General features: G+C 40.6%; 2 protein-coding genes across 5 annotated transcripts; both read right to left on the reverse strand.

Annotated features, from left to right (window-relative positions):
* Positions 1–2,803: 2,803 nt before the first annotated feature.
* LOC110532306 (pregnancy up-regulated nonubiquitous CaM kinase) lies at positions 2,804–24,641 on the reverse strand. 4 transcript variants are annotated; one of them, XM_036988240.2, is made up of 14 exons: positions 24,364–24,493; positions 12,076–12,211; positions 11,612–11,759; positions 10,855–10,941; positions 10,407–10,538; positions 10,248–10,322; positions 9,998–10,136; positions 9,602–9,725; positions 9,424–9,499; positions 9,215–9,327; positions 8,919–8,997; positions 8,130–8,217; positions 6,513–6,615; positions 2,804–3,185 (listed from the first exon to the last, which is right to left on the reverse strand). In XM_036988240.2, exons 4-13 carry the CDS (start codon positions 10,929–10,931, stop codon positions 6,514–6,516), a joined length of 1,005 nt encoding a protein of 334 aa, XP_036844135.1. In that variant the 5' UTR covers positions 10,932–10,941; positions 11,612–11,759; positions 12,076–12,211; positions 24,364–24,493; the 3' UTR covers positions 2,804–3,185; position 6,513. The 4 variants fall into 4 exon arrangements, with proteins under 4 accessions (XP_036844135.1, XP_090040680.1, XP_021471749.2 ...); XM_090184554.1 differs by lacking the exon at positions 6,513–6,615 and having other exon boundaries at positions 24,364–24,641; XM_021616074.3 differs by lacking the exon at positions 12,076–12,211 and having other exon boundaries at positions 24,364–24,484.
* On the reverse strand, positions 15,607–24,496 carry ppp1r3da (protein phosphatase 1, regulatory subunit 3Da). Its single transcript, XM_021616077.3, has 2 exons — positions 24,364–24,496; positions 15,607–18,281 (listed from the first exon to the last, which is right to left on the reverse strand). The coding sequence occupies exon 2, from the start codon at positions 18,251–18,253 to the stop codon at positions 17,345–17,347; it is 909 nt and encodes a 302-aa protein (XP_021471752.3). The 5' UTR covers positions 18,254–18,281; positions 24,364–24,496; the 3' UTR covers positions 15,607–17,344.
* Positions 24,642–24,792: the final 151 nt, after the last annotated feature.

The following is a 24,792-nucleotide window of genomic DNA, read 5'->3' on the forward strand; positions in this document are numbered from 1 at the left end:
AATAAAATAAAATGGAATATGTTTTGCTCATATAATGTTTTAAAACAGGTCTCTTGGTGTAGGCAAGACCATAAGCAAATAGGTAATCTGGGATATGACTAAAGTTAACGTCTTTGTATTGGGTATTGAGAATCTGCAGAGAGAATAACGAGGTGGTTGTGTCATTACTGTTGTAGTCTTGATTTTAGACCATTCAGTGTCTCTTGCTGGTTTCTGTCCCACAATCTTGTTGTACTCCATAACTGAAAGGTGTGTCCGCTCCCTCATGCTTGTGTATCCAAAATATCCCCGCTTTGGGGTATTTTTCAGCAGGGCACTGTGGAATGACTCCAGATAACCTGAGTTTTACAAAAATAAAAGATAAAAAGGGAAGAGGGATAGTCTAAATTGATTACATGGTCTGGAAGGTACTCTGTGGTCCTCAGGCTACCTCTAACCACCTGTAACCCTATAACGCAAACACAAACCAAACAAACACTACCCAATTAATGTTTATACCATGCTTCCTTTCAATTGAGCTATCTTAGCTTGTAATATTTTGTCCAACTTGCCTTCACCTTGTGCAGAGCTAGGGGTGGCAAGCGCATGTTGGTGGAATCTGATTCTGTATAAAGAAATACACAATTTAACCACCCCACTAATGGTATTGATCTCTAGTAGACTGGCTAGCTAAGCATACCTTACATGGACATTTCAACATTGTCAGCTTGCTGTAAGCTAACTAGCATCACGAAATTGGCAGCAAGATTGCTATCTGGCTGAGAACCAACTAACCAACCATAGACGACTTATACACATTCACAAACAGAGGGTTAGTTAGCTATATCGACAATTCTATTTTTACTAAGGGAGTGTTTTCTAGACAAGGGTGGAGTAGATGGCCACCAAATTGAGATGCTCTTTATTTGGTAACATGTTCTATCTTTGACTGACGTTAGCTAACAAACTTGTTTACTCTGCTGAAGGTAGCTACCAGTCTAGCAGTGACTGCCATGGCATAGGCGAAACTGATTGACAGTGTGTATCCTAAACGATAGATACATGATTTAGCTGTACAGGGCTGTAATGTTAGCTAGCTAACTTACCCAACTAGGCTAGCAAGTTAACCTCTACAGGATCGGTGCCCCCCCCCCCCCCCCCGTCCCCCGTCCCACGGGATGGTGAATCTAACGTAGGCTAATGTCATTAGCAAGAGGTTGTAAGTAACATGAACATTTCCCAGGACATAGACATATCTGATATGGGCAGAAAGCTTAAATTCTTGTTAATCTAACTGTACTGTCCAATTAACAGTAGCTATTACAGTGAAAGAATACCCTTGCTATTGTTGGAGGAGAATTATGCACTTTTGGGCAGTCTTGACACAACATTTTGAACATATATGCAATGGTTCATTGGATCAGTCTAAGAGGCTAGCTAACGTTAGGTTACCTCTAATTGAGAAGCTTCTGTTTTGTTGTGAAGGGTAAAAAATAGATGGCATCACATCACTTCTCAGCTGTCATCGAAATGGATTCCCAATTAGTTCAGCCTGAAATTCCCTCAGATTATCTTTGGTCACCGCATCATTCTTGATAGTCGCAAGCCACTGACAGAATCGGGGGGAATCTCTAGTAGGTAAAATGGTGAAAGATTTTCACACTTGTTTGTAATTAGCACAGCCAGGCACAGAACACAACATGAGCATGATGACAAACACTGAAAAACAAATGTTTTCAAAACAATCTTGCCTAGAAAAGTTCTGGGATTTCTGTGTGCTGGTTGTTCGAAGTAAACAACGTCATTATTCAAGTTTGTGGGCATGGCCCCTCTACCTAGTGAGCGGTTTCAGCATTCGCTTTGAATGCCGGACTTTGTGGTTCGCTATGAGCAGACGAATACACAGGTATTTGCAACTTCACCATTCTAGCAGTGAAATGAAAATGTGCTAGTTTTAGCTTGTGATTTGGATAATTGTGACGTTTATGATAAAAACTTAATGTTGTTAGTATAGTAATGACTATATTCTGTGGCAGAGCCAGGGTGAAATTCCCCTTTAAAACTCTTTCCAGGCATTGTTCTAATGAAAAGAGAACTGCTCCATGTTCAAGAGCACTCTGATGCATTCTGACCCAAATGTAAGATATTATGGGTTCTTAGGTCACTAGGACAAATATGGCTGCCTCTCTCTCACACACATACAGCGGAGTGCTTTCTAGGAGCTGTCTCATTAGTTTAGGGTAAGCATGGTTTGTTTCTCCTGTCAAAGGCAATATGTATTCTGCCCCTATCCCACATTGTTGCTTTAAAGGCCCAGTGCAGTCAAAAAAACATATTTTATATGCATTTCCACACTATGAGGTTGGAATAATACTGTGCAATTGTGAAAAGTATGATAATGCCCTTTTAGTGTAAGCTGTTTGGCCTGCCTGGTGACATCACCAGGTGGTAAATTTGTTAATAGACCAATAAGAGCGAGAATTCCAAACTTCTCTGCCAATAATAGCTAGTTTTCAGTTTTCCCCTCCCCACTTAGACCACTCCCAGACAGAGAAATTGCTCTTTGCTAAGAAACTATTTTTGTTTATTTTTGACCATTTTAATTGAAACAATCACAGTAAGGTACTGAATTGTTAATCAGAAATGATTTGCTATTGAGATAAAAACTGCTACATTGAACCTTTAATTTGGAGTTCGTCATTTTCAATGCTGCAGATTTAGTCAATTTCATTTGGTCTTATTCTTCCCAAGACAATCAAGAATGCTAATGAAACTCATCCTCAACAAGAGGATGATCATAGATCAAACTAGGAGTAAACAATACAGTGTTTTCTAACATTTTTATTGTTGAAGAATACAAGGGTCTATAGAGACTCAAGAAAACATGTTTACATCCATGCATGGTCAACAGATACTAAGCCTATATGGATTTATCAACAAAATTATACTTGATGAGTCAAATTAGTCTTATTGCTGAAGTGTATGGGGACCAACCAGAGTCGGAGCAATGTTTAGATGACAGACAACAAAAATTAGAACTTAAGCTTGATTAAGAGTGCTCTCTGCTGGCAGAAAGAAAGTTTCACACTGTATTTGTTTTTTATCGCATACAGAGACGCTTGAGAGCCGAAATGACCACTCTGACTGGTCTGTCACAGGATTCTTCTGGGCAAATTCTCTTCTATCCATGGATTAAAGGTCACAACCTAAACCAAGAGAAAAGAAATACAGGTTACTGTAGCTACTGTGACCATTGTCTGTTAGCTGCGGGATTGTGATACTGAGCTATTTATGCCAATCAAATTAGTCACATGTGCCGAAAACAACAGGTGCAAACCTTACAGTGAAATGCTTACTTATAAGCCCTTAACCAACAATGCAGTTAAAATAAGTAATTAAACAAGTAATTAAAGAGCAGCAGTAAAATAACAATAGTGAGACTACAGTATATACAGGGGGGTACAGGTACAGAGTCAATATGCGAGGGCACCGGTTAATTGAGGTAATATGCACATGTGGGTAAAGTTATTAAAGTGACTATGTATAGATGATAACAACAGAAAGTAACAGCAGTGTAAAAGAGGGGTAGGGGGGGCAATGCAAATAGTCTGGGTAGCCATTTGATTAGGTGTTCAGGAGTGTTATGGCTTGGGGGTAGAAGCTGTTTAGAAGCCTCCTGGACCTAGACTTGGCGCTCCGGTACCGCCGTGCTGTAGCAGAGAGAACATTCAATGACTAGGGTGGCTGGAGTCTTTGACAATTTTTAGGGCCTTCCTCTGACACCGCCTGGTATAGAGGTCCTGGATGGCAGGGAGCTTGGCCCCAGTGATGTACTGGGCCGTTCGCACAACCCTCTGTAGTGCCTTGCGGTCGGAGGCCGAGTAGTTGCCATACCAGGCAGCGATGCAGCTGTAGAACCTTTTGAGGATCTGAAGACCCATGCAAAATCTGTTCAGTCTCCTGAGGGGGAATAGGTTTTGTCGTGCCCTCTTCACGACTGTCTTGGTGTGCTTGGACCATGTTAGTTTGTTGGTGATGTGGACAGCAAGGAACTTGAAACTCTCAACATGCTCCACTGCAGCCTCGTCGATGAGAATGGAGGCGGCTCAGTCCCCTTTTTCCTGTAGTCCACAATAGTCTTCTTTGTCTTGATCACGTTGAGGGAGAGGTTGTTGTCCTTGCACCACACGGCCAGGTCTCTGACCTCCTCCCTATAGACTTTATCATCATTGTTGGTGATCAGGCCTACTGTACCACTGTTGTGTCATCAGCAAATGTAATGATGGTGTTGGAGTCATGCATGGCTGTGCAGTCATGAGTGAACAGGGAGTACAGGAGGGGAACAAGCACACACCCCTGAGGGGCCCCAGTGTTGAGTATCAGCGTGGCAGATGTGTTGTTACCTACCCTTACCACCTGGGGGCGGCCCATCAGGAAGTCCAGCATCCAGTTGCAGAGGGAGGTGTTTAGTCCCAGGGTATTGATGAGCTTTGAGGGCTCTTTGGTGTTGAACGCTGAGCTGTAGTCAATGAATAGCATTCTCACATAGGTGTTCCTTTTGTTCAGTTGGGAAAGGACAGTGTGGAGTGCAATAGAGATTGCATCATCTGTGGATCTGTTGGGGCTGTATGCAAATTGGAGTGGGTCTAGAGTTTCTGGAATGGTGTTGATGTGAGCCATGACCAGCCTTTCAAAGCACTTCATGGCTACAAACTAGTGTGCTGCGGGTTAGTCATTTAGGCAGATTTCCTTAGTGTTCTTGGGCACAGACACTATAGTGGTCTGCTTAAAACATGTTGGCATTACAGACTCGGACAGGGAGAGGTTGAAAATATCAGTGAAGACACTTGCCAGTTGGTCAGCGCATGCTCGCAGTACACGTCCTGGTAATCCATCTGGCCCTGTGGTCTTGTGAATGTTGACCTGTTTAAGCTCCAGAAAGCGTGATCACACAGTCTTCCGGGAACAGCTGGTGCTCTCATGCATCTTTTAGTGCCATTTGCCTCGAAGCGAGCATAGAAGTAGTTTAGCTCGTCTGGTAGGCTCGTGTCACTGGGCAGCTCTCAGCTGTGCTTCCCTTTGTAGTCTGTAATGGTTTGCAAGCCCTGCCACATCCAACGAGCATCAGAGCCGGTGTAGTACGACTCAATCTTAGTCCTGTATTGACACTTTACCTGTTTGATGGTTCGTCTGAGGGCATAGCGGGAGTTCTTATAAGCTTCCGGGTTAGAGTCGCGCTCCTTGAAAGCGGCAGCTCTAGCCTTTAGCTCAGTGCGGATGTTGCCTGTAATCCATGGCTTCTGGTTGGGGTATGTACGTACAGTCACTGTGGGGACGACGTCATCAATGCGCTTATTGATTAAGCCAATGACTGATGTGGTGTACTCCTCAATGCATTCGGAGGAATCCCTGAACATATTCCAGTCTGTGTTAGCAAAACAGTCCTGTAGCAGCATCTGCTTTATCTGACCACATTTTTATTGATCTAGTTACTGGTGCTTCCTGCTTTAATTTTTGCTTGTAAGCAGGAATCAGGAGGATAGAATTATGGTCAGATTTGCCAAATGAAGGCCGAGGGAGAGCTTTGTATGTGTCTCTGTGTGTGGAGTAAAGTTTTTTTTCCTCTGGTTGCACATTTAACATGCTGATAGAAATTTGGTAAAACGGATTTAAGTTTCCCTGCATTAAAGTCCCCGGCTACTAGGAGCGCTGCCTCTGGGTGAGCGTTTTCTTGTTTGCTTATGGCGGAAAACAGCTCATTCAATGTTATCTTAGTGCCAGACTCTGACTGTGGTGGTATGTAAACAGCTACGAAAAATACTGATGAAAACTGTCTAGGTAGATAGTGTGGTCTACAGCTTATCATGAGATACTCTACCTCAAGCGAGCAATAGCTCGAGACTTCCTTAGATATCGTGAACCAACTGTTATACAAAAATACATAGCCCGCCGCCCCTTGTCTTACCAGACGCCGCTGTTCTATCCTGCCGGTACAGCGTATAACCAGCCAGCTGCGTGTTGATAGTGTCATTGTTCAGCCACGACTCCGTGAAGCATAAGATATTACAGTTTTTAATGTCCCGTTGGTAGTTTAATCTTGCGCGTAGGTCATCTATTTTATTCTCCAAAGATTGCACGTTTGCTAGCAGAATGGAAGGAAGTGGAGGTTTATTCGATCGCCTACGAATTATCAGAAGGCAGCTCGACCTCTGGCCCCTTTCTCTCCACCTCCTCTTCACGCAAATCACAGGGATCTGGGCCTGTTCCCGAGAAAGCAATATATCGTTCTCATCAGGCACATCAGAATCTTTAAAGGAAAAAAAGGATTCTGCCAGTCCGTGGTGAGTAATCGCAGTCCTAATTACCAGAAGTTATTTTCGGTCATAAGAGGCGGTAGCGGCAACATTATGTACAAAATAAGTAAAAACATAAGTTACAAAAAACGCAAATAAACCAACCAAAAAACACAATCGGTTGGGGACATGTAAAAGGTTGGCCTTCTTCTCCGGTGCCATTATTATTTCATCCCTCACCTTAAAGTGTATCCTTGGTCTCTGCCTTTTCCTTAGACTCCTCCTCTACTACTAGATTCTTCTTACTGAGGTGCCGCACCACCATTGTGGCATTGAATGCCCTCTGAAAACATATAGTCCACAGGTATAAAAGTGTGCTTTTAGAAAATATACTTTTTGCCATTATACCACAGTGTACCACAGTGACATAGTCATATGTTCCTAGTGATTGACAAAAACGTACCTCTACCATAGACTACTTAAACTGGTACAACACTTCCACTCAAAAAGAACTAACTGAAAGAACAGGCAGAGCCACGTATTCAATATAATTTCCCAGTGTGGCTTGCTTTGTTGAGGAAATTGTAGCGTTACCACCCATGACTGTATTTGTTAGTGAAATGGTTGTTGAATTTGTTCATTTTCAGTCCCGTGGCTTTCACCATGTTATCATTTAAATTAATCTCTTTATGACAATACGTTACATATCTCATTAGAAAACTCATGGTTTACAGGCCACACCAGGCCTGCAAGCAGGGTTGCAATATTCCGCTAACTAGAAATCCTGGTTGAATAATTTCTTGCTTATTCCCTCTGTTTTCCATGAATTTTCCAACTGTGATTTCTGGAAAACCTGCGAAATTTGGGAACGTTACCAGAATTTTGCAATCCTACCTACAAGTCACATTATGCTGGCTTGCAAAGTGATATAGAATTCCTATTATAATCCAGACAGATTTTGGATATCCAACAGCTGGAATTTTTATTCACCCGCAACATGCATTCTTTATGACTGCCAGAGTTAGGAACATTTTCATCTTGTATTATTGGCTGTACGTTTGTTTATCCCATGTGTAACCCTGTGTTGTTGATTTTGTCACACTGCTTTGCTTTATCTTGGCCAGGTCGCAGTTGTAAATGAAAACTTGTTAAATGAAGGTGAAATAAAATCAAAAACATTGTGTGGAGACTACTTACACCATTTAAACTGGAACAAACATTTCATTAACAGGTGCAAAAAATCTAACTAACTGATTGGATTTGTTTTGAAAAATGTATGTTATTTATCTTTATGTAGCTTAAGATTAATCAATCAATGAATGTATATGCAAAAACAAAGATATTACAAACTATTCAAAAATTATCTACTGCAGTAGACTATGCTGGCAAATATGATAATGATTATGGTACAAATGTGGTCTTTTAGGGTACCAACCCAGCGACAAAGCTGTTAGTATCCTGGGAAACAGAAATGTATCTTCACGTCGTACCCCTTCTTTTGGAGAACGAGAATATAATTAGTGTAGATTTATATTCAAAATATTGGGTACAAAAATGTACCACCAGACTCTTTATCCACATATGTACCCTAAAATGTACCATGAGGTACCATGTGAGATCATTATGTGTACCTCTGAAGGCACATTGTGTATTTTGATATTGTTGTTCCCTAGGGAACAATATTGTACCCTAGCTGCACCCTTATTTCTAAGAGTGTAGTGCATTCCTGCACACAGAATAATTGATTTACATAGTCAATGTAACTGTATATATCTAGATTCTAGTTTTATGGGAGATATTGTATTGTGGAAGATGATTTGGACATTTTAAACAGTGCCCAGGCAGGACTAATCTTACCTTCCACTGGCTCTTAGCAAAGTTCTTCTGGATCTGCTTACTGACTGATCCATGAATGTTCTTCTCCAGAGCGGCTCCTCCTGATATCCTGATTCAACAACACACACAGCACCAATCAACAAGCCATCAATACCATTATCATATAACTTTGGAGTCATTAGCCCGCTATGCAAAAACGGGTTGAATCAAAGTTGTTTCCACATCATTTCAACAACCAAAATTCTATGTTATGACGTTGAATCAGCATGGAAAACTGATTGGATTTGAAAAAAGTAACCAACTTTTAACCTAAATCCAATGACATGGTGATGTTTTGTTGATTTCACGTTAGCTGACAACCACACCTCAACCAAATGTAAATCAAAACTAGACATTGAACTGACATCTGTACCCAGTGGGATGCTATGTGTACCGTATACTACATGTGATATAGTGACAGACCTACGGAGGCTTTTCATCGAAATTCTAGAGGGAACATAAAGTGATATGCAATCAATATAGATCAAGAAAAGTATTATATTTTGAGCAGAAAGAATCTATTATCTGTTTGGATTAAAGTGATCTATGTTTAAAACTCAACAGCCATGAACATTACGATAGGCTATAGAAGTATAGAAAAACTTGAAAATATCCCTAATTATCAAAGTACCCATTCATTGTGTTGTATAGAACATCTCATTCTTTACTTCAACTGACCAAATACATGCACACTGATAGTACTGAGAATGTTTACTAAACATGTTATAGAAAAGAATACACACAAAGCTACTAATCTTTTTTTAAACTCACCAAAGATGCTTCAAGGCCTGCTCACAATTGTACCTCTCCTCTGGTTCTTTCTGCAACATGTGCGGAATGAAATCTTTTGCTGAACGGAAAAATGTGGAGAGAGAAGCAGCATTCAGGAGGACATACAATTTCAAGACCAAAGAAAGTTCAATTAAAAGCACGTTGAAAGAAAGAAAAATAAGTCATTATTGCCGAGACAGTGATAACGTTGCATGACAAATAGGTGTGAGATGTGATGTGATGAACTAATACAGGCTAGCTAAAAGGATCTCTCATAGACCAAGGTCATACTTTACCTGAATTAGAGATTTCATCCCAATACGGGGAGTCAAACTCATATTCAGCCTTCATGATCTGCCGGTACATATGTGACTCACTCTCGTCATAAAACGGAGGGTAGCCACAGAGTCTGCAACGTAAAAAAGAAATCCTTTTAGCACAACATAACTTTTCACTTGTCTGTATTAAGTCAACTGTGAGGAATGAACCATTACCATACACTCACAGTATATAGGTGATCACCCCCAGAGCCCATAGATCCACTTCTTTGCCATATGATTTCTGCTGCAGAAGCTCTGGTGCTGCACACAAAATGAAATAGAAGGTTAATGTATGAGGCTCAAACTGCTTTAATTCTACATGATGAGGGTTCAGAAGTGATCTATGTATTTGGGGATCCTCACCCACATACGCAGGGGTTCCACATGCTGTGGTGAGCATCCCCTGCTCCTCCATCTTGGACAGGCCAAAGTCACTGATGACAATCTTGGAATCTTCCGACGGAGTCTGATACAGTAGGTTCTCAGGCTGGAATGATAATAATAGAAGGCCTAAAATAATTGACAATTAAGCTGTATCTATCAATCACTTGAACACTTGTACCAAACAATAAGAAAATCACATGAGAGTGTTGATCCCAATTATATGGAGCACATTGACCATCTACCTTAACCTGTGAACTCTCAGATACATTCTATTCTCTTTTATGTTGATATACCTGGGGGACATATAACAGTAATCTTACGATGCTGTTTATAGTGAGGTTAAGTGTTTTTCTAACAGCTAGTGGACAGTTGTACCTTCAGGTCCCTGTGCACGATGCCCAGCTGGTGGAGGTATTGGACTGCCTCCAGAAGCTGTTGTATGACACGGCTGGCATCCCTCTCAGTGTAACTCCCCTTCTCCAGAATACGGTCCAGCAACTCGCCTCCTGTAACACTGTGGTAACAAGCCATCAATTGCATTGTAAAATATAAGCAACAAAATAATCAACAATTCATCTTGGATTAGATCATTTCAGGGTATCTAAATTAAAATCCCACCACCCACAGAGTCATAACCAGATAAAGCTTTGTAGATGTCTCGAAGGTCTCCTCCAATGCCACAATGTTGGGATGGTTGATTCTGAAGGGGAAACAATGGATACACTCTGAACCATTGATTTCTTGTCTATTTTGTATTAGCTAAAAGTGCAGATGTGACACTAACCTGCGTAGCACTGCTATCTCATTCTCCAACATGGCTTCTTTGCCCTTTAGCGCCCTCTTGCGGATACACTTGACTGCTACAAGTTTCAGGGTGCGGCGGTGCTGAGCCACGCGCACCTCAGAGAATGATCCCCTGAAACACACCCACATCATATTAGTAACCATTCATACAGGCTTTCGTTCTCATTGCTTTATTTTGGGATGATAATTATTCAGTCACCCGATGAATTGGGATGGCTTCCCCCTCTGACAACTCCGGGGGCCTCTGCTAGAGAATTGTAATACTTCATAATGGGAAGAATGTGCCAGGATTTCAGTAAGCATCAAGGCATCAAGGTAATGGCTCTCACAGAATTGTATGGCTCTCACACCAAGTAAAGAGCCTTATATCTGTGTGGAAACGGCATGTAGATCTAATCCTATGTGGCAAAAATATAACAGACACTCACTCTCCTAGCTTCTCTCTCAGATCATACACTGCTGTGATGTCCTCTGCTTTCTTCCTGAATTCCTTCCCCAGAGGCATCTTCAATAGGCTATATGCAATGGGGAAAATAGAAAAACGTAATGTCTCCTGTATTTGAGCAGAAATAACTAATTCACCATTCAAAGGAAAAGCAATAGGGTTATTCACCCAATCCAATTACACTGGTTAGTTATTTAGCAAAAAAAATACTCTAGGGTCTGCACATCTTTAGTATTAGGTTAAGAGTAGCCTTTATTTATATTATTTATAGTGTGTAACTTGCCAAATCTTACTTTTAAACGGTGTTCAAATTAAATAGCCATCATAAAATAGGTCTGGAAGTAATCTGAATAATCTTTATACTGCTTTGAAGGTTTCTGAAGTTTCCGTCACTTTCCATCGAATGGTCATGTTCCATGCCAAATATGTCTGTAGGACTTCACTATTATATTTTTCCAACAGTGTAACCAAAATGTTAAATGCACAATTCAACTTTACAGCCTCAGGCGCATTTTAAATATATATTTTGATAGCGTTCAAGCCTATAACATTCATGTGTTTATAACCTATTGTATTAACTCCACATAGCACGGCAGAATGACTTGGTCAAATCTAACCTCCTAGTCTAAATAGGACATGACTATTCAAATCAACTTTAATCTACCTGTAAAGTCTATATAACATAAAACAAGTGTGCTGTTTGGTTATATGTGGCGAAAAATAATAGGATGCCAGTTTACCTGTTGATTGCAGTGGCGGAGAATAATCCTGACTGTTAGCGTTCTTCACAGTTCTTCTCTCTGTACCTTCGTCACCACTGTCCTCTATGAGCATTCATTGAAAATCACACTTTTTTCCTGAAGCAACCTTGTCCACTCCACCCACACACTAACAGTACAAAGAGAAAAGTGGATGGAGAAAGCAAAGATGAAAACTGCCTCTCACAGTTACTCAACGCATCAGCTTCAAGAAAACAAGCCATGTGTAACAGCTTACTGTCAAGAGGAACTACTCAGTAGAACATACAGTGAACAGTACATATCTCTGCATCTGGTACATTAAGTTTGGTAGCACTGTTTACAATTTGATCAAGGAGAAAGCCATGTGCACCGGTTGACTTGCAGGTTGTCTAAGCCTGTGAAAGGAACACCACAGGCCCTATATTTACATTATGTAACCTGGCTTTTGTCTCTGCAACACCAACCTGCACTATCCTTCTATGGGCACAGGGTTATCCATTGAATCTCATCTATCCAATCCATCTGGCACAAAGAACTCAAACAATCCTCTCGGCCAGAAGAACAGTCTATCCCACATTATGCATGCCTTTCATAGCAGAGCTGCAAAACAGAGGAAGATGCATTTACCCTGAGGACAAAAATCATGCTTCGGAACAAAAATAAAAACAAATTGGGCTTAATTACTGTGCCTATTCCATCTGAAATCAAAATATATACTCATTACTAATGTGAATATTATTACACTCTCTATTGTAATCTATAATCTGCTGTTAGACACAGTAATTTCAAACTTTTAACTGCAGTGTAGAATTCCAACTGTCCTGAGTGAGAACTGTCCACATTTTAGGCATGTTGATATTGTTGTTATTGTGCCATCCAATACTGCCGATGTAAATGTGAATACTATTACAAAATCATCTTTCTGTGATGTTTGGACATTTTAGCCATTAGAGGGAAACATTGTCTGAATACACATGATGTCTTAATGTTTCCAGTTGGACTTTTTAGAAAGTATCTGTAAACTCTTCACTGTAGCACAATCAGTTAAACTGGTACTAAAATACATCTTGATTTTCAGGAACCTAGGCCTTAATTTATTGCAAAGCAAAAAAAACTCTCATTACACATTGGACTCAGGCCAAATTCCGCCAGAGGGCGCTATTGTTCCTGATGACGTTTGTCCTCTGACGTCCAAACATAATCTGCCCAGCTGCTGATACACTCCATGGTTGAGGTCAGTTCTGAATTGAGTTGCGAATTGCTCTTTAAATGCAATTCAATTATTGAATTTGAATTGGCCACACCCAACAGAAAGCAGAATTTGAATTGAATTTGAATTAAAGGAAGTATAATTTAATTAAATGAAATTCAAATGGTTTATTTATTCTACACATCACGATACAAATGTTTATTTTGACATCATGTATGGCTACCAATGCCATGTAGCATATGGTTGAAACATGTCATTTTTAAAACTCATTCTCCTAAAACAATTTTAAATAATTACATGTGTGTTGTCTATAATAATTGATTATGTTTCCTTTGGGGTGTGGCCAATTCAAATTCAATTAATGGATTAATTTCAGAAATTCCGAATTGACGCCACCCCTAATACATTTGTGTCCCCCCACACCACTTCGTAGATCCTTCATTCAGGATGCAAAGGTATCGGTTTCCTCTTTAGATTTAATGGCATGCCGACCCTTAAGAGAGTCCACTGTCCCACTGTTGCTCCACAGACTAGGTCCAGACCTCCTGGCCGATACTCCCTGCTCAGGGAACATGTCCTCTCCCTTGGGAATTGTACGTTTGGGTACACCTTCTTTCCATGGTTATACTAATGTTTCCTGTGTCCTTATTTCTCTTGGTTAGCCTACTGTCTGCAAATGCTGTTACATTGTAAATACATAGCAATTAAAAATACGTGTTTCACTTTGCATCAAATTGCTTGATCCTGGGTAGATACATTATAATGTATCACTAGCCACTGTAAATAATGCCACTTTTAAATGTTTACATACCCTACATTACTCATCTCATATGTATATACTGTACTCTATACCATCTACTGCATCTTGCCTATGCCGTTCTGTACCATCACTCATCATATATTTTTATGTACATATTCTTCATCCCTTTACACTTGTGTGTATAAGGTAGTTGTTATGGAATTGTTAGGTTAGATTACTCGTTGGTTATTACTGCATTGTCGGAACTACAAGCACAAGCATTTCACTACACTCACATTAACATCTGCTAACCATGTGTATGTGACAAATAGAATTTGATTTGACATTATAATTACAAGTGTATCCTTTGCAACAGCATCGTAGTAACATAACATTTGATTCAATGTATCCTTTGGGACAGGTTATAACAAGGCAAGGTGTGCCTTGTTTAAGGGTTGTTACCCTAGTCTATTAGGATACACATATCAACAACATAGCTAGCTGGGTTTTTTGTTATACTTTCCCTTGTTACATGTAACAATGTCACACTTTGTTTGGAGTTATTAACATGATAATTCACAGGTGACTTTGAAATGTGTAATTACAAAACATAAGTTTGCAAAAACATGAAGTAGATCATGAGTAATTACACATGTGGAATACCCTTCAGCAAGTGGACTTGTAATCACACTAGTTAACTGGCCTTCCATAGCTCTTCGGAGACTAAGTCATTGGTACATTTTTATTTATAAGGCCATACTGAGACAGCTCTCATTCGCGTACTTATATTGTCCAGCAGACTAACGCCAATGATCAACTACAGTGTCTTCAGATAGTATTCATACCCCTTGACTTCCTCCACATTTTGTTATGTTAAAGCCTGAATTCAAAATTGATTAAATATATTATCTTGTCACCCATCTACGCACAATACCCCATAATGACAGTGAAAACATGTTTTTTGAATGTTTAGCAAATTTATCGAAGTAGTATTCACACCCCTGAGTCAATACATGTTGGAATCATATTTGGCAGCGATTACAGCTGTCAGCTTTACAGCTGTCAGCTTTGCACACCTGGATTGTACATTATTCTTTGAAAAAGTCTTCCAGCTCTGTCAAATTGGTTGGTGATCATTGTTAGACAGCCATTTTCAAATTTTACCATAGATTTTCAAGTAGATTTTAGTCAAAACTGTAGCTCAGCCACTCAGTAACATTCACTGACTTCTTGGAAAGCAATTACAGTGTAGATTTGGCCTTGTGTTTTAGGATCCTCTAGGATTTTGCCTGTGGTTAGCTCCATTACATTTCTTTTTTATCCTGAAAAACTCCACAGTCCTTTAACGATTACAAGTATAACCATTACACGATGCAGCAACCACTATGCTTGAAAATATGGACAGCGGTACTCAGTAATGTGTTGTATTGGATTTGCCCCAAACATAAGACTTTGTATTCAGGACCAAAAATGAATTGCTTTGCCACATTTTTTGCAGTATTACTTTAGTGCCCTGTTGCAAACAGGATGCATGTTTAGGAATATTTTTTATTCTGTACAGGCTTCCTTTTCATTCTGTCAATTAAGTTAGTATTGTGGATTAACTACAATGTTGATTCAGCCTCATTTCTCTATCACAGCCATTATTGTTTTAAAATCACCGTTGGCCTCATTGTGAAATCCCTGAGCGGTTTCCTTCTTCTCTGGCAACTGTATTTATGTAGTGACTTGTATTGATACACCATCCAAAGTGTAATTTAGAACTTCACCATGGGCCTCCCGAGTGGCGCAGCGGTTTAAGGGTTTGGGTTTGGCCGGCCAGAATGTCCTCGTCCCATCATGCTCTAGCGATTCCTTGTGGCGGGCCAGGTGCATGCATGCTGACTTCGGTCGCCAGCTGTACTATGTTTACACCATTCTAAAGAAGATTGAACTGTGTCACAGGATAATTATTTTGTTGTTGAATTGGGTCCATTTTAGCTGCAGTGTAAAGACAGCTTTAGTGTTGTTTTGTAAGCAACAAAGGCAAATAATTCACAACAGAGGTTTCTATCATCAACTGTGCTTTAATGTAAAAAGAACAAGAAACAATAGTTTTAACTTTTCTAAGTACTACCAGTTAAAACAGTGTATTTCTTTTGTTAGTAGCTAAATATTTTCAATTTATATCATGAGTAATATTTGAACTAAAAGCTGCTTGGTTGCATAGTTTAAATGCTTGGCTGATCTTCTCTTGAAGAGAAATTAATACATTAAATTAATATAAATTAATCTCTACCAGTTACATGTGTTCCACCTGGCAAGCATGGCTAGTTCCGAGGACCAGAGTCAGAGTAAGTCCAAATGATTTTAGAACATCCAGAGGCACATTGCCACAGTGAAATGTGTACTCTTGTGTCAGGCTTATCTGAACAAGTGCTGTATACAGTGCCTTCGGAAAGTATTCAGACCCCTTGACTTTTCCACATTTTGTTACAGCCTTATTCTAAAATATATTCAATTGTTTTTTTCCCCTCATCAATCTACACACAATACCCCATAATGACAAGGCAAAAACTAGTTTGAAGAACTGAAATATCACATTTACATAAGTATTCAGACCCTTTACTCAGTCCTTTGTTGAAGCACGTTTGGCAGTGATTGGCACACCTGTATTTGGGGAGTTTCTCCTATTCTTCTCTGCAGATCCTCTCAAGCTCTGTCAGGTTGGATGGGGAGTGTCCCTGCACAGCTATTTTGAGGTCTCTCCAGAGATGTTAGATCTGGTTCAAGTCCGGGCTCTCGCTAGGCCACTCAAGGACATTGAGACTTTTCCCAAAGCCACTCCTGCGTTGTCTTGGCTGTGTGCTTAGGGTAATTGTCCTGTTGTGAACCGTCGCCCCAGTCTGAGGTTCTGTGTGCTCTGGAGCAGGTTTTCATCAAGGATCTCTCTGTACTTTGCTTCGTTCATCTTTGCCTAAATCCTGACTAGTCTCCCAGTCCCTGCGTCTGAAAAACTTTGCCACAGCATGATGCCGCCACCACCACGCTTCACAGTAGGGATGGTGCCAGGTTTCCTCCAAACGTGACACTTCGCATTCAGGCCAAAGAGTTCAATCTTGGTTTCATCAGACCAGAGAATCTTGCTTCTCGTGGTCTGAGAGTCTTTAGGTGCCTTTTGGAAAACTCCATGTGGGCTGTCACGCGTCTTTACCTAGGAGTAGCTTCCGTCTGACCACTCTACCATAAAGGCCTGCTTGGTAGAGTGCCACAGAGGAACTCCGGAGCTCTATCAGAGTGACCATTGGGTTCTTGGACACCTCCCTGACCAAGGCCCTTCTCCCATGATTTCTCAGTTTGGCTGGGAGGCCAGCTCAAATTGATAAAAACCTGTTTTTGCTTTGTCATTATGGGGCATTGAGTGCAGATTTATGTCCATTTTAGAATAAGGCTGTAATGTAACAACATGTGGAAAAAGTCAAGGTGTCTGAATACTTTCCGAAGGCACTGTATATAATAAAGTGCATTTGCATTTGAAAACATGCACTCCAATACTAATAGGGGTGCTCTGTTAAAATAAATGTGTATGAATGAATAATAAACATGGCTTCCACCACAGTCACAGACAACCATGACGTGGTTCTCTATTAGCTGAGTGCTCCAATAACATGTTATTCATATATACCAGATCTGTCTTTTTCTGAACACTACTGCTGCCTCTCAGGTCTGATGGTTTTGACCTTATGGCCAAATTATGAATTGGAACTTATGAGAGCAACCAGTAAATGCTCCTTGCTGAATGAGCTCAAATAAAGTGCACCATGCTATGCTCACACTCCTTGGGCACAGTCAGCTTGTAGCTATGGCAGACCAACTTATAGTTTTGCCCCTCGTTGTTGTCCCAGTGCTCTTTCCCGGACACTTTGTATCGGACAGCAAATTCCAAAGCAGCTCCAGGTAGCAGGAAGGGAGGAACGGGCAAGTGGAAACGAAAGGTGTCACAATTGAGCTGCTCCTGCGTTCCATCCCAGGACTTGCAGGTGGTGGATACCCAGGAGGCCTTGGTTTCTGAGCTGCACCTCCATCCTGTGAAAGAATAGCGCACGCTCACCTCTTTCTCAAAATGGAGGTTGAGGACCTGAGTGATCCCGATGATGCCCAGGTCAAAGCACAAAACCCTCTCCAGACAGACTCTCTGCTGGCGCAGGCGGCTGAAGAATTCAGGTCGATCACCGGGTTGCTGAGGGAACACCGGCTTCAGATACGGCAGCGAGATTTCCAAGTTCTTCCCCCCAGCCAGCTCTGCACCCATCAAAAGCCTGAAGGAGACATGTTGTGGCACAAAGGGATCCTCTCCGGTTTTGAAAACCTTAACATCCTCTAGGTCCAGGCCCAGACAGTCTACAAAACGCACCCCAACATTACGAGTGTGCCTCTTCCACTCTGTGGAGGAGGACAGAGATCGTGCACGTCTTCGGATAATGGGTTTGGGCATGGGCTCACACGAAAGGCCTCGACTAAACTCCAGTTCCCTGGGTGCAGGGGCTCTTGGGTTGGGTGGGCGGATTGGAACACGCTTCCTTTCCACGTCAACTTTTGATCTGAGCATTTCATTCAGATTGATAGTGAGGTTGGTTCCGGAGGCATTCTTTGAGGCCTTAGGCAGTTCACTATTACATGAGGGAATTCTCTCCTTCCCAATAGTCCAATCCATGATGTTAAATTAAAGAGGTCCTTCACACCTTATAAAAAAAGTGAAGGAAAAAGTTATGGGTGCATAATCTCAAATCTGGTGAGTTTTGCAATGTAAAAACACATTTAATTTAATAAATAATTTTTTAATAAATAATTTAATAAATAAAAATGTATCCTGTTTTATCTACATTCTTCACCATATGCTTTTGAACAGTGAAACATGTTGGCTCTATATGTCAGTATTGTACTGGATAGTACCATGATAATCTGGTGTCGCGTCAACGTGCTAGTCAGAAATAGGAAACTCGGAAATATCCAACTTGCTAACTGGTTGAATGCGACACGTGTATAACCAGTTATCAAGTCGGAAATGTCTTGAGTTTCTTATTCCGACGAGCATGTGAACGCGGCACAAATATCACACACTTTGCTAGCTTTTTATTTTTCAAATTGGCAGGCATTATGCATTCTCAATCATGAAAATGACAAAGCAATATATACCCATTTAGCTAAAGAAATTGCAAACATGATATTGATTTATCATTTGCCCATCTGCACATTTTCTCCTAGATGAAACATTTAATCTCAACACAGTTCTGTTTCCAAAACTAAAACCTGTAATAAACAGAGTGGACTATGTTTTGTAGACTTTACCCTTTGCCAAAGTTTGGAAAAATGTTGTTTAGGAGTGCAAGGGCGAATTGAGTTATTGCACACGGGCACTTCACAGAATAGGTGTTCCCTAACAAAAATACGCAAATATATTCCAGAAAGGTTAGTTATAAACATGTTTGGCTATATGCTTCCAGAGACTTCCAGTCATTGCGCTAACGCTTGTTAGCAATGGCTCGCAAAACTACCTTCAACTTCCCTAAAACTGCATGCAGACTTTAAAATGGTAGACCTATCCATGAGTTCACCTGACTATAGGTAAGTAGAAAAAAAGGGCTTAATTGTCAACATTTCACACTATCCCTTTAACTATTAAAATGGGTGGACTAGATGGGCCTACCTAAAGTGCTTTTATTTCTAAATGGCAAAACAGATGCTTGAAAATACGCTGAAAGAGAAGGTGACATCCTGCACTGCCGCCTCATTTTCATCATTTGATCTCAAATCCAAAATGGTAGCATCGACCCATCCAGACAAAATATTAGCTTCACTGTCCAAATACATATTGTATAACATGCACAAAAAAGAGCCAGTGTAAAACAAACAATTCATGGTGTGACTAGTCTGGGCTACAAAACATGTGACTTTATATAGCATACATACAGTCCCCAAAATTCCTGTGTGGGGGAGGGTGATTCAGCACTGAAATAGAATGAACAGAATGGACTTCCCCAGTCAAGTCAATGATGTCATAATGGGTGGACTGGCAGCCATAGAGTGGTGAGGAGGAGAAAAGCAACTTCCCTATTCATTTTCTGTATTCTGGGTTCACTCAAAGTTTTAAGCTTTGTTTTACTATTGACAGTTACAGCTGTTTAGGTGATTGTATATCGATTCACTCTCCTTAAAATGTAAGTAATCTGATTTATTAGCTTCAGTCTGAATTGTTTAATCAAACGTTTCACTGCCAGCTCCTGATATCAGAGCATAAAAACTACAATCTGTCCCCTGAATTAGCCTACTGCGGCACACATGCGCACTAGGCCCGAGTAGTTTTGACCGTTTTCCCCAGCTAAACTACACTGAACAAAAATATAAAACGCAACAATCAGAATGAGTTTTTCCACACAAAAAAGGGCTTTATATCAGACAGAAATACTCCTCAGCACCCCTCCCCTCCACCCTGCTCAGGCAATCCCGCAGGTGAAGAAGCCGGATGTGGAGGTCCTGGGCTGGTGAGGTTACACGTGGTCTACGGTCGTGAGACCGTTTGGACGTACTGCCAAATTCTCTAAAATGATGTTGGAGGCGGCTTATCATAGAGAAAGTATGATTCAGTTATCTAGCAACAGCTCTCGTGGACATTCCTGCAGTCAGCATGCCAATTGCAAGCTTCCTCAAAATTTGAGAAATGTGGCATATTGTCCCCGGCACAAGGTGCACCTGTGTAATGATTATACTGTTTAATCAGCTTCTTGATACACCACACCTGTCAGGTGGATGGATTATCTATTGTTTAGTTGAATAGTCATGGCCAATGGTCTTGTGCAATGATGTCATCATTTCCTCAAAGTTTGTACAGCAGATGTAGCCAATTGAATAGTCCACCATTTAAGAATATGCATAAAACGCATCCTCCAAATGCAACATCTGCCTATGCCCACACATATTGTCTCAATAAATGTTTCTATTTTTAATACCCTCAAACACCAAGTTAGGCATAGGCTACCAAATTTCAAAATAGGCCATCATCACTCTTAATCATGAATTATAATTATTTACATTTTAAAGGTGGAATGTCCTAACTGCATCTCCATGCCATTAATTTGATTGATCTTAAATCAGTTTAAATTGGAATATGCATTTAGATCCTCTTCAATTACTGTTTCGTGAGCAAATTAGAGCAGATGGTGTTAACAAACTATTAGCCTTTCTTGTACTTTGTTTCAATCAAAGCATATATACTGCCCAATAGTGCATGTACAGTGCATTCAGAAAGTATTCAGAAAGTATTCAGACCCCTTCATTTTTTCCACGTTACAGCCTTATTCTAAAATGGATTCAATCTACACACAATACCATATAATGAAAATAAACCGTTTACATTTTATTTTTTTACATTTTTCCCTCATGTAATAAAAATAAAAGTCTGAAATATCACATTTACATAAGAATTCAGACCCTTTACTCAGTCCTTTGTCGAAGCTCCTTTGGCAGTGATTACAGCCTCAAGTCTTCTTGGGTATGACGCTACAAGCTTGACACACCTGTATTTGGGGATCGTATTTGGGGATTTTCTTCTCTGCAGATCCTCTCAAGTTCTGTCAGGTTGGATGGTGAGCATCACTGCACAGCTATTTCCAGGTCTCTCCAGAGATACTCGACTGGCTTTAAGTCCGGGCTCTGGCTGGGCCACTCAAGGACATTCAGAGACTTGTCCCAAAGCCACTCCTGCGTTGTTTTGGCTGTGTGCTTAGGGTTGTTTTCTTGTTGGAAGGTGAACCTTCGCCCAAGTCTGAGGTCCTTCGCCCCAGTCTGAGGTCCTGATGCTGCCATCACGCTTCACCGTAGGGATGGTGCCAGGTTTCCTCCAGACGTGATGCTTGGCATTCAGACCAAAGAGTTCAATCTTGGTTTCATTAGACCAAAGAATCTTGTTTTGGCAAACTCCAAGTGGGCTGTCATGTGACTTTTACTGAAGAGGGGATTCCGTCTGGCCCCTCTACCATAAAGGCCTGATTGGCGGAGTGCTGCAGAGATGGTTGTCCTTCTGGAAGGTTCTCCCATCTCCACAGAGGAACTCTGGAGCTCTGTCAGAGTGACCATTGAGTTCTTGGTCATCTCCCTGACCAACGCCCTCGACACAATCCTGTCTCAGCACTCTACGGACAATTCCTTTGACCTCATGGCTTGGTTTTTGCTCTGACATGCACTTTCAACAGTGGGACCTTATATAGACAGGTGTGTGCCTTTCCAAATCATGTCCAATCAATTTAATTTACAACAGGTGGACTCCAATCAAGTTGTTGAAACATCTCAAGGAGGATCAATGAATAGAGGATGCACCTGAGCTCAATTTCAAGTCTCATAGCAAAGGGTCTGAATACTTATGTAAACAACGTATTTATTTTGAATACATTTGCACACAAAATAATTATTCTGTTTTTGCTTTGTCATTATGGGGTATTATTGTGTGTAGATTGATGAGGATAAAACATAAAAGTAATCCATTTTAAAATCAATTTTAGGCTGTAATGTAACAAAATGTGGAAAAAGTCAAAGGGTTTAAATACTTTCCAAATGCACTGTATGGTCAACTTCAGCTAACCATCCTAAAATATAATTTGAAATAATTTTTTGGGTGTAACTGTGCTATTATGCTATTATATTCGGTTCTGTTATGTAAAATGCAAATTAATCATTGTGATCTTGCAAGAGATTGATTCAGCTTTGATTTAACTTTACAAAACAAGCACCATTGTGAGAAGTGCTACTTTTCTATTTGTAATAATAAGAAGTGATGAGTATGACTATTGAGTAGGCAACAGATCTTGATGAGATGTCATTTTAAGCGATTGTAGCGCCCTTTGTGGTCCTGAAAGGACAGCGCCAGAATCGCGCAATGACGTTAAAGAAGTTGAACCAACTTGTGGTGCTGAAGGATAGCTCTGCCATTCGCCCAGTTCAGGAACAAACAACAATAATTTGCAGTAGGCTTATAGCCTAATAGTCCTACGACTACATGGTACAGCTATTTGTAGGCTATAGGCTAATGTAAATACAAATAGCTTACTATCATGGCACTGTTTATGAGGATAGCTTTATTGCGAGTAAGCATTTTGTGTAGCTTATACACGGTATCATAATCAATTGACCAAGTTGTAAATCAATTGACCAAGTAGTAAACATAAATCCTTACTACAGGGGCCTCCCAAGTAGCGCAGCGGTCTTAGGCAAGGCATCACTACAGATCCCAGTTCGATCCCAGACGGTGTCACAACCCGCCATGACAGTGAGTCCCATGGGGTAGCTCACAATTGGCCCAGTGTTGTCCGGCAGCACTACACCCCTGGTCATGACTGGATCTAAATATCTGTTGTAAGACGACAGTGGCGAAGGATATCAATACTACTTAATGCGGATCAAAGTTCAGTTTTAAGATTCATTGGCGTAAAGTTAACTGGACGCTTCTGAATGATCTTGGAACTGTGACAACGGGCAGCCTCTCCCCACTTGGTTAATCTGAGACAAAATATCCACAGGGAAGCCTTATCAACCCAACCTTCAGTATGCTATCTTGTATATCGTTTTTTCGCATGAGACAAACACTTACTACAATATGGCCGAGCCTAACCAAACCACAGACTGAACATTGTCCCATGCAATCAGCTGGCAAATTTGACAAACACTTCCAGTTTATTGCAAGGAAACGTGCTTCGGTTGACTACATTCGGTTACATTAGGCTATTGTTTACATATTGCTCATCACGCGCATTGCATCAGGAGATTGAAAATACAAGTGACAGAAGAGCAGCAAAAAGTCAGGTAAATAACACTTTCTCCTTCTCCTACTGTCAAAAGAACCAACAGCACTGACAATGGTAGATATCATTTTATCCTACATTCTGGCTTGTAGAGTCTTGCATATTTTTTAGGCAGACTTCTTTCAGACTGCATATCCCTGGGTTAACAATGGTAAGAGTCTGATGTTTTGGAAATGTACCCTTTACCCCTATCGAACTGACTATTGTCATAGATAGAACAATGAGAAAGATATTTCACCGGATGCGCTTGGAATTTCCACTCACTACCAAATATGGAAGTGAGAGGAAGCCTAGTCGCCAGCAGTGGGAGAAGATGGAAGGAGATTGATTTCTCATCGATGAAACAATACAGCTTTCAGTTCACAATACTATAATCTGTTTTAAACAAAGTGGATGAAGTATTTTAGATTTTAACATTTGCAAAAAATGTTTTAAATCGCGTTGCTTAGTGGGTGTGAAAAGGCGAAATGCGTTATTGCACACGCGCGCTTCACAGATTGTGCGTTCCCTAACGGAAATATGCAGACGTCTGCTAGAACAGGCAAATAGGATCTCGCTGACTCTGCCCACCTCCTTGCTTGTTCTGCCCATTATGACTCATTTGTTTCTATTGGAAACGAGAGGCTGTGGTCTGTCTTGGTTTCGTTATAAAAATCTTTGCTATCGTATTTGTTTATTAAATCAGACTTAAAATCTACAAATCACCTTACACCATAACGACTCATTATTATTTGTAGATCAGTCAGTCAGTCACACTCTACCCACGATACATCACGGTTTTGTTGCTCTCGAACACAGCCTCGGTCTTTGTAGTGCGACTTCACTTTCAGACAGAAAGGAAGACTTGGCTTATCTTTGTACAGTCTATGGCGTATCCTCTCGAGTCAGGAAATAAATATTATATTCTTATGTTGATCCCTTGAAATGGTTGGCTCATTCAATAAAAACGAATGAACAAATCACAACAGCTCACCATTTGTACGAAGTATGTGATGATTGTCAAGTAGGCTATATTTTGTAGGTTGAACCCGAAGACTGATCCTCCATTTACTAGCAGCCTACATATTTCGTAGTTGGCCATTCGCGTGCGTGTGATTACGCGGACTGATTCGCACAACATGTGGGTAAATACTCATGTAGCCAACACACAGTAGGCCTATCCCGGATGCGAAACTCACAATGTGTAGATCATCGAAGATGCGCCCACATACTTAAATTTTGCCATGCCAACGACATACCTGATTTTATCAGGTTGTCTTATGGGAAATGCAGTGGTTGAGCTCATGATAGTAATATTTGTCAGCGTTTTAGTGTGAATTTAAGTTAACAAAAAGGCACCTACTGAACCTGAAACATATTTAAACATCTGTATGGTTAAGGATTAAATAGAGAAAACAATACA

Source organism: Oncorhynchus mykiss, chromosome 9 (genome assembly GCF_057628025.1).
Source record: "Oncorhynchus mykiss isolate SJ-2025 chromosome 9, ASM5762802v1, whole genome shotgun sequence".
In the NCBI taxonomy this organism is placed as follows: Eukaryota; Metazoa; Chordata; class Actinopteri; order Salmoniformes; family Salmonidae; genus Oncorhynchus; species Oncorhynchus mykiss.

Bases quoted from the DNA above. Each gene is read 5' to 3' on its own strand.
- LOC110532306 (XM_036988240.2), bottom strand. From the start codon at position 10,931: ATGCCTCTGGGGAAGGAATTCAGGAAGAAAGCAGAGGACATCACAGCA. The intron at 10,323-10,406 runs GTTAGTGTCACA...TTTCCCCTTCAG, and splicing joins GAGATAGCAGTGCTACGCAG to AATCAACCATCCCAACATTG. The intron at 8,218-8,918 runs GTGAGTTTAAAA...TTGTTGAATCAG, and splicing joins CAGGCCTTGAAGCATCTTTG to GATATCAGGAGGAGCCGCTC.
- ppp1r3da (XM_021616077.3), bottom strand. From the start codon at position 18,253: ATGGATTGGACTATTGGGAAGGAGAGAATTCCCTCATGTAATAGTGAA.